Raw genomic sequence first — 10,330 nt, 5'->3', positions numbered from 1 at the left:
TGTTCTGGCCAGCGATAGGGGCAGCTACATACCACCACTCCCGGCTCGGTCTGGATGTGGTGCTGGATGATGTTTGTACGACCCGGTAGAGGGGAAAACACATCTGCAAACTCCTTTTGCAGTTCGGAAACCTCTGTGAGTTGACACGGTGAGAGGTGGTCTCCACAAGTGACCGGGGTGTTATGTTTGCAGTTTTTATTTACCTCCGGTCCGAGCTCCGCCCTCTCCGGAACTACCATTGCCAACATCACAGGGACCTCTTCCCTCCACAATTTCAGGAGGTTGAGGTGATATCGGTTGCCAATGTTCCACAAATTTTTCTTTATAAGCTTTCTTGATATCGCAGCCATGCTAGATGATGTTCCATTGCAGGTACATCAGGAATCCTCCCAATGAAACTACCTCTGAACTTGAGAAAAGGCCAATGTCAAGATGGCAGACAGAATTTGCATGCCCCGCCCCCGGACATACGGGTATAAAGGGGAGCGGAGGAGCGAATGTCAGACAGGTTTTCACTGAGGAGCTGAGAATAAGGTTACGGCGCATTACAGTGGTTGGGATAGTGACGTGGCAAGGGGAACACAACGTCTCATTCCTTCCATCGGAGAACGGAGGTTACAACAGTAATCATGACGTTCTCCTTCTGTCACTCAGTCGACATTGTGTTGATTGTAGTGACACAAGGGGTCCAACTTCAAAACGCCATGCACTACCCGTGTTACGTGACTGCCGAGCCAGGTGCAAGCAGGCGGCTGAGTGCTAGAAGCAGATGGGTCGGCTGCACGTAACCCTCCCCAATGTCCCCAATGAAAGGTGTGGGTGTGATAGGCTAGGCTAGGGGATAGTATCAACAACCCAATGAGCTAACCTCTGTTTGGAGACGTGTTCCCTTTCCGCTGTCCGCCAAACCAGACAAAGAGCTGCTCAGAGCATCTAAAGCCCAGTGTGCGGTCCACATGGATATGCAAAGCACGTACCGGACACAGCAAAAAAGAGGCTGGGTCTGCCTCCTCCCTGGGCAGCTTCGTTGAAGGTTCACAACCTAAACCCTGAAGGGGGTTGTAGGAACCTAGGGTACATGGCCGGTCATGGTCTTAGGATGAGGTGAGCATCTGCCGGGCCGAACTCCAGGCAAGTGTCGCTGACGGAGAACGCTTGCAGGTCCCCAACCCTCTTGATGGAAGCGTGTGCGATCAGGAGGGCCGTCTTCAAGGAGATGGCTTTGACCTCGACTGAATCAAGTGGCTCGAAGGGGGTCTTTGAAGGCCTGAGAGGACCACTGAGAGATCCCGGGAGGGGAACAGGCTTGGCCAGGAAGGGTTCAATCTCCAGGCACCTCTTAAGGAACCTGATAGTCAAGTCATGCTTACAAAGGGACTTGCTGTCCAATGCGTCGTGATGGGCTGCGATAGCAGCAACATACACCTTCAAGGTGGAGGGGGACAGCCTCCCCTCCAACCTCTCCTGCAGGAATGAAAGCACTGACCAAACTGCACATCTCTGCGGGTCTTCAGATCCAGAAGAGCACCAATTTGCAAACAGATGCCACTTGAGGGCGTAAAGCTGCATGGGGGAGCTCTCGCTTGGTTGATTGTGTCTACGACTGTAGGTGGTAGACCGCTTAAGTCCTCCGCGTCCAGTCCAGGGGCCAGACATGGAGGGTACAGAGGTCTGAGCGGGGTGCCAGCGGGTGCCCCGTCCCTGAGAAAGGAGGTCCTTCCTCAGGGGCATTTGCCAGGGAGGTGCTGTCACGAGGAGTGTGAGATCCGAGAACCAGGTCCGAGTGGGCCCGTAAGTCAGAGTGGGCCTCGTCCTCCCTGACCTTGCACAGCACCAGTGCAAGAAGGCTCACTCGGGGAATGCGTACTTGCGCAACCCCCGGGGCCAGCTGTATGCCAGCGTGTCTGTACCGAGAGGGTCCTCAGTTAGGGAGTACCAGAGAAGTGGGAGTTGTCTTGTGAGGCAAAGAGATCTATCTGTGCCCTGCCGAAGCGGCTCCAAGTCAGCTGGACCACCTGGGGGTGGAACCTCCACTCTCCGCTGAGCGAGACATGTCACAACAGCGAGTCCGCTGTTGTGTTGTGGTTGCCCGGGAAATGAGTGGCGAGCAACGACCTGAGTCGCAGCAGACTCCAAAGGAGGAGATGGCGGGCGAGTTGTGACATGTGACAGGAGCATTCTCTGCCGTGCCGATTTATGTACACTACCGTGGTGGTGCTGTCTGAACGGATCAAGACGTGCTTACCCCGAATCAGCGGGAGAAACCCCCGCAGGGCAAGTAGTACAGCCAACAACTCGAGGCAGTTTATGTGCCAATGCAGGCAGGGCCCCGTCCAGGAGCTAGCGGCTGCTTGCAAAACAAATCCTCACTCTTCAAATCTATTAGTTGTATGTCTCATGTGGTGTGGCAGTGGGAATTCGCTCCCTAGAACATCCTTCCTTCTTGAATGTCTTTGATTGTGTGCTGCAGTCCTAGTGAGACTACCAATGTGCTCAGTCTCACATTAGCAGAGACCCCTGCACTTCTTGCTTCCTCGTAACATGCTTTACAATTTCCCCTGCCTGCTATCATAATCCTTTTTAAAAGTAAATCTGCCCCCTGACCATTTTTAACATACTTTTGTCTTTTCAAATACATGTCTGAGAGGTGTGTCTGTATTTGCTCACATAAGGCATATCAAAGCCAAGAGAAAACTTGAACTACCATGTAATTATGGGGACATTCTGTGGCATTGATTGACTCCAGGACTCACGCCATTTGTTAGACTAATTGTTGATCAAACAAGCTAATCAAAGAGATCATCTTTGAAGTGTGTTCACAAATAGACTGTGAGTGTTCTTATCTAACCACTTTTGCGTAATACCAGTAATTGTACACAGAACTCCGTATTGTTTTTGTGCATGTAAGTGCTGCCAATTTAGTTGTTTTAGGAGAATTTTAAGTTAGCTCATTTGAAGTAATATAATTTGTATAGGATATTCATAGAACATTGTAGTTATAAAAAAAAATATATATATATAAATCAAACCAAAATTTAACTAAAAGGTAATTTGTTGCATTAAGGCTAGTTTAAATGTGCTATAGATGCAGAAGGCAGCATGTAGACAAATGTATGTGTATATCTGCAGTACAAATCTCACAAGCATGGTGTTTTCAAGAAGGAATTAAAAAGCACTTTTGATAAAAAATAGTCAACTTTATTTCTCTCTGTGTAGCAAAACTAGTCATCAACATATGGTTATTTACATCCAGAAAACAGTTTATTATCATACGTACAAGACACATCTAGAAAGGACATAAACATGACTCAATGGCATTTTACTTAGGTACACTAATCATTCATATTTTTTTAAATACTTTTTCAATGCTCATAAATGTCTTCAAAGAAGCAACACATTTTAGATGCAAGTTTACAGTAACGTGCAGACACTCCTATGTTTCAGTTTTTCTTGTCCATTTTCTTCCCCTAGCATCTGTCTGTGTGGAATGGAGAATGCATCTCCAGTAAGATGGAAAAAAACATTGATGTAAATCTAGATCAGTACCTTCCAATATGAACCATGATCAGTTTTGATAAGTAAGTAGATTGTCTATGCTATTTTGATTGAGCTCTCATTGGCCCAGTGATTGATTTAGCTATGCAACTTATGTAGGGACACTTTAATAATCCATTAACATTTGACATCTTTAAAACCACAAACAGGAAATATATATATCTATAGAGTAAATTTATATTGATCTATTTAAATTTTTTTACTTACCAAAATGCTTATCACTACTTTCCAGATACATTAAATAATGGTTATCGCTTATGAGCCCGAGAAACCTTTCAGCAGTTTTTGATGCTTGTCCAAAAGGGGAAGAGAGTGTCTTAAGGCAATTAAAAGTTGTGTTCAAAACAGCTTCTATGAAATAACCTTTGATTCATAGACATTTTTGGAATGTATGAACAGCTTTGTACCACCTTGCTAACTTTTTTGCATGAAAAAAACAGTGGTATAAACCCACGCAGAAAAAAATTCAAAATGCAGACAACATTAACAAAATAATTTTATGTACAAGACTTAGTGTGTTCTCTTTGTTTCACAAGGGAACCCACAAATGGAAAATGATCAAGCAGAATACTTCAAAGTACAGATAAAACATAATACATTTGGTGTATAGAATAAACAAAATGTATATTTCCACCAGTATGGCACTGTGACGGTTTAATTTTTATAAAGAATAAGTCATCTGTGTTCAGAATATGCAATCTTTAAAGGTGCATTTCAAATATTTTTTGTCATCTTTCTATTTTATGATCCATGACATTGACAACTAGGTTTTGAAACTAAAAAAACCACAAACAGATCAAAAGTTACTATGAGGTAAGGCTTAGATAATGGAGTTGCTTCCATAGTAATTGCAAGTATCTAAAAGTGCAAAATGCACTGAGATTCCAACTTAAACATCGTTATCTGGGATGGAAATATATTGTGTCATGCTATCAGGTATCTGCTCCTTTCTAAAGTCCTTCTTGGGGTAGTCAGAGCTTGGAGTCTATGCTTGGTTTTTGAGATGTGGTGGGAAAAAGCACCCTTTCCTCTCCTTTGCTGGTCTTTCAGTCTCTCTAGGGGGAGGAGGGTGAAAGTGTGGTTAGATGGACATAATGATTCTGAATCCTTTCTGTCTTAAGTTCTGTTTAAGTGTAAGTTTAGTTGTTCAACTAAAATGAGCACTTGGGAAAATCTCATCTACTCTCAACTAAATCAGAACTAACAAATAAAGGAATGTGAGGGAATTTTTTTGGAAAGAAACAGGTTGGCTATGAACAGTCTTTAAATTGTCCCCTTTCTTCTCTTTGTCCTCCTACTCATTGCTCTGTTTTTTTGTACTCTGCTCACTGAAACATCTGGGGATGTTTCATGAGGACCCTCTCAATAAAGTTCTCAAGCTCCTCTTCACTGTCCTGTGGTGGCTGCCTCAGTGGATTGTAGTAATCATCCTCCTTGTTGACTACAGGAGCTCGGGCTTGGTAATAAAAGGATGGCCAGTGACGTGGAGGTGTTCGGGGTTTAGGCATTGGTACAGCTTTAAAGGCCCGGGGGTGAGGGACAATGTAGTTTTGGAAGTAGATTTTCCGATGAAAGGCTGGTGGGATCCTCGCATGAGACTGCGTCCAGGGACGGGACTTTCGTCTGGGGGAGTAATCAAAGTCATAGTCCAGTGAGTTTCCAAGGACATCATTGAAGGAGAAAGAGGGCTTGGAATTATAGTGAGATTTTGGTTTTTGAGGTGGGACGTAGATGGGGTAATACCCTCGATAGGGTTTTTGATAGAAGCTGTAGGAGGGGTAGGTACGAAAGGGCCACTGCTGCCTCGTCCAAATGTCTTGATTGCTTGGCTTGACTGAAACCCTGTCTTTGAACCAAGCTTTTAATGGGCTTGTGTTATGTTGGGGAGGCTTTGAGGGAGGATTACGCAACAGTGTAGAAGGTGCAGCAGGAGCTGGAGGCTGTAGAAGAGGACGTTGCCATGGTAGATTTTCAGGAGCATCTTTTTTCTTCTTCTCCACATCGCTAATTATGTCAACCACATCATCAGCTGGAAGATGCAACTTACTGGAGATTTCAATCAACTTATCAATGGTCTGTGGGTCAATGTCTTCTTCAACATCATTTGCATCTTCCTCATCAGAACGCTTATCTTCTGCACCATTGTTGTCCTGATAATTTTTCTTATCCTGTTTGACTATGTATTTCAGCAGCATGTCCGAAGCAATGTCTGCTAGATTTTCCTCCTCTACCTTTGCTCTTTGGGCTTCTGCTGCCTGTCTGCGTACCTCCTCTTGTTCTGCTTTGGCCTGAGCTTCCTCTTCTTCAGGGCTCAGTAATTCTTTATCCTCCTGATCCTCCTCATCTTCTTCCTCTGGGTCACTAAGGTTGTTGCTAAGGTCATCCATGAATTTTCCCCCTTTGTGTAAGGGCTGAATTTTCTTCTTCTCTTGTTCAAGCTGCCACTTCAGCTTCTTTTTAGACAGGTCTAGATCATTACCATTGGTTTTGGGCTTGATCTCATTGTTCATGATGCCATTACGGTCCAGGTAATCAAAATAGTCCCCACGGCTCTCCCTCTGGCCTGTGGAAGTGTCACGCTCTCTCTTAGTGGCTGTGCTGTAGCTCTGAAATTCCTCTAATATGGCCTCCATATTCTTCACTTCCTCTGGGCTCAGCTGCTCTTCCTCCTCCCCCAATCCTTTTTTCTTGACCTCCTGCCTATCCTCCTCCTTGTTCACCTCCTCTTTGGTGGCCCCATCCTGTGGTGCCACCTGTTCTTTTAATGGTAATGTTTGGCTGTTGGTGTGGCTTGTCACTTTCTCTGTTAGCTGTTCCTCCTCCTCAGCTCTTTTTTTCTCTTCTTCCTCCTCCCTTTCTTTCTCTTCTTTTCCTTGTGCGGCAGCAACTGCAATGGCCAGCTCCAGCTCTTGATGACCATCTCTGTCTCTGTCTACACCCTGAATATCTCTCTCCTTTTCCTCTTCTGTTCCTTTGTTTTCTCTTTGACTCATCTTTTCCCCCTGGGGCTTATTGAGGGCCTCAACGAGGACTGCTGCTAAGGTTTTGGGATCAACGTCTTTAAAAAGCTCATCTTCTTCATGTTCATCATGTGCCATGCCCTGCTCCTCAGCTCGAATAGATTGAGCCTGTTGCTGCGTAGAGGAGGATTCTGCATAGTTATCTCTTTCTGTGTTTCTCTCTGCCGTTACTGGACTGGAGGTTGCAGGCTTGAATGTAAAACTGATTAAAACTAAGAGGAAAATGACTGGGATATTTGAAGTTTGTTGGCACCAGGTCATGTTTGTGCATAGGGTGTTGAGCCTGAAAGAGAGAGGAGGTTGTCAAAGATCAAACTTGTTGTTATAGTTCCCTACAGCATTTAACTCAATGTGTGTTTAAGTGCTTGACTGAGCACAAACGTAAGTAAAAGTAATTTCAACAGTTATGTGCTTCACGTGTCTATCTGTGCTCAGCATTATGGCTCAGGTTAAATATTATAAATATTATATAAAATGGCTAATACATTTTGTTTGCCGACTGCTTGAATGCAATTAATACATTTTAATTACCAATTGCTGATACCTGTAATGAAAGAACTCTTAATTTTTTTTGTCATTTACATTGAGGATTTTGTATTTTACAGAGATAAAATTGACAAACCCTATATTTGTATGTCATAAATACAGAAAAAACGCAAACTGTTTATTCATTAGGGGTATCTTTTGTTAAGCTATCATTTATGTTTTATTGGCGTTCTAATTGGCTCTACGACTTGAGCTTGTGTGGATCGCGAGGACTCTGAATCTCTTTATGCATGTGATTGCTTGCACACGCGGCGTGGTGGTAGGATATAGGAGGGAAAACGCCTTAGCGGGAACCGGGAAGTCTTTCCGATGCGTGGGAGGTTAATGGATTAGCAATACAAACACGATCAGATCTCAAAATGACCATGAAAACCAAGTTTGACTTCCGAATTCAAAGAAAACCAAAAACTCAAAAAACAAGCCCGATATTAATGAAAACACTCAAAAATATTCCCCGTAAACTTCTATTTCCTATTATCAGCTTCGTTAAAAATGCTATTAGTTGTCAAAACAATGAAAGTCTATGAATCTGTTTAGTGGTGCCACACAGATGAAACATCCCAGATTCCTAACCATTGCCTCTAATGACCTCTTGGGAAGTCTCATCAACAAAGCACGTTTGTAATCCGGCTCTAAGAAGCCTTGTCCTCACGTAGGCCTATAATCTTCTGCTCTATTAGATATTCGCTGCACAAATTGATCTCAAACATTCGACAGCCATAAAAATAAAATAAAAATACGACGTTGAATGCTGTTGTAAAATGTATGTTAATATTTCTCTCCAAATGAACATGGAGCCTAAGTATGAAAGACTGAAATAGGCAAAAGTCGAATTCAAATAGTCAAAAGTCAAGGCAAAGGCAAAACAACATGGCTGTATCCCAGTGTCTCTTGTGCGCATTTGTGAGTGGACTAAACGTAGTTATTTTTGGTATCTGACGGTGATGATAAAGCTGAAATAATGAGAAAGGGCGTGGTAATAATCATTATGAGAATCGTGCTATTGATCACGTCACCATTTTTATGAATTGTAAAATCCATGGTCACTATCGCATATGCGCTTAATCTCACTAAAGTGGTTAATAAGTTGCATTAGTTCCGACTACTTCTAGAAAAATTTCTAATTAAATGCTATACTTAAACCGCTATATTACCCTTTCTATATGTATACTGTATTTTAAAGTAGGCTACCTTTACAGTCCACTTCAGCTTAACATATTTGTGTAGGCCTATACCAGAATATCCTGCTCTTTCCGCCTTTTAAAAAGTAAACAAAGTCTTCACACATCAAAGAGCGATTGTATTTTTTCTTTTTATCCACATTAGCTATAATTTATAGTCTATATTTTTTAATTCCCCGACTTTTGACACTACTGTGGGCTGTTACTATAAAAAGAGTGCCGAGACTTACCGGGAATCCTGTCCAGTGTTGCGCAGTCCGGCGCACTTATTGTGTCCTCTTCAAACTTTGTATTCAAGTTGGTCTTGTGATTTAGGCTACGTGTATGAATCCACTTCAAAAATAAGTGTTTTGTTTGAATGCTGCTGTTTTCTTTGTACGAGGATGTCGTTTGTATATGCCGTATGGTTGGGGTATCTTTCACGGTGGTATGGGCATATTTTCAGCACCACGGTCAGCTCTCCGTGATTTTATTTCGGCCCCGCAGCGCCCACGTGATTATACGTCACTCTGGCTCATTGACGTCACCCTCTTCATTGATAAGATTGTGTGCTCATCGAACCTCGAGTGTCCGCTACGCTGCAGTGCCCTGATGAATGGAAGGAAACGGGATGAATGAAGTAGGCTAGTACTTTTTCCGCCGAATAGAGAGGGCTAGCCAACACATGGGGAGGAAAGCTGATCCCTTACAGATGCAGATTAACATTGACAGCGCATCACAAAGAACAGACAATATTGTCATCATGATGTGTCCCACGACCATAACGTACAAATGCAACACATCAATCACAGCTGACTCCTGAATCGTTAATAACAGGTGCAAAATCGGCCCCAAATGTAGGGGCTTCAAATGTAGGGCTATTTAAGTGCTCTGTCTGATAGGCTCTGATTTACTGCGATACGAAATAATTCCTCCTCCGCAATGAAACGGTTTCTCACCTTTCTACAGGTCGTGACATTATACAGGATGTTTTGCTGAGCGTTTGAACTGTTGTACTTCATTGTTATTGTTATCAGCTGTTGCAACGTTCAAAACATGATTCTGGAATGGTTTCGGTAGTAATCGACTGTGGCTATCTAATTAAATGGGAGGATCTAAAAAAGCTATCATGTTGTCATGTTATTGCACAAAAATGAACATCGAACACTGGCAGTGTGATAAAGACCGTCAAAGAGGCTGGGTAGTGAGTGCAGCGGGCGAGGACATGTAGCCTAGGAGGAGATACTGTAGCAATGGAGTATGAAAAGATGCAGCATTAGAGCATCTTAGTAAATATTATTAGACAAAAATGTAATTTCTCTGCATGTAATTTCTTATCTATTTTAACAAACTGAACTCAGACTTTAAGCAATTTAAAAATAAAATGTAATTTTAAATGCATAGGATATACTGTATATATTCTCCTCTATCACTACTTAAAAAAAAATTATTATCTTCCTTATTATCATAATACAAATCAGACTATTTCATAGAAATTGTGTACTCGAGTTTGGACTCGGACTAGAGTCCTTGTCACAAGTCCCATTTTAATGAACTTGTTGTCATGGACTCGGATGCATTTTTACATGGACTTGACTCGGACACGACCATTGGGAATCTGGAGTTTTCCGAGTCCAGCCGAGTCCATGACATTTGTGATGCAATGAAAAAAAAAACACACAAAAATAAAACTAAACACATAACTTTCTGCATGCTGTATTAGCCCCTGAATTCGTTGACGTAGCTAGATATATTTCACTGTGTTTAAGCAAACATATGCACACACACACACATACGCTCGTGCACAGGCACACTCATCAGTCAATCAATGCTTGAATGTTACTACAGAGACTACTGTATAACATCAACTACCGAGGTGGCTGACATGACAAAAACAAAGATGGGTATGTATCCAATGTAATGGAAACTATACAAGGCAGTTTCACACGACATGGGACCTGACAGCTGCGTAAAATTGCATGTGGCGTTTGCGCAGCCAAGACGATGCTCGCAATATGGTTTTATCGTGGATAAATACATAAATTCAAG

At 42.7% G+C, this 10,330-nt stretch overlaps 1 protein-coding gene across 1 annotated transcript; it reads right to left on the bottom strand.

Annotated features, from left to right (window-relative positions):
• Positions 1-3,197: 3,197 nt before the first annotated feature.
• LOC127660963 (cilia- and flagella-associated protein 251-like) lies at positions 3,198-9,031 on the bottom strand. Its single transcript, XM_052151471.1, has 2 exons — positions 8,533-9,031; positions 3,198-6,858 (listed from the first exon to the last, which is right to left on the bottom strand). The coding sequence occupies exon 2, from the start codon at positions 6,834-6,836 to the stop codon at positions 4,881-4,883; it is 1,956 nt and encodes a 651-aa protein (XP_052007431.1). The 5' UTR covers positions 6,837-6,858; positions 8,533-9,031; the 3' UTR covers positions 3,198-4,880.
• Positions 9,032-10,330: the final 1,299 nt, after the last annotated feature.

The sequence above is a fragment of the Xyrauchen texanus genome, chromosome 2 (genome assembly GCF_025860055.1).
Source record: "Xyrauchen texanus isolate HMW12.3.18 chromosome 2, RBS_HiC_50CHRs, whole genome shotgun sequence".
Classification (NCBI taxonomy): Eukaryota; Metazoa; Chordata; class Actinopteri; order Cypriniformes; family Catostomidae; genus Xyrauchen; species Xyrauchen texanus.
The sequence above is the reverse complement of the archived record's forward strand: the minus strand, read 5'-3'. Positions and strand labels throughout refer to the sequence as shown.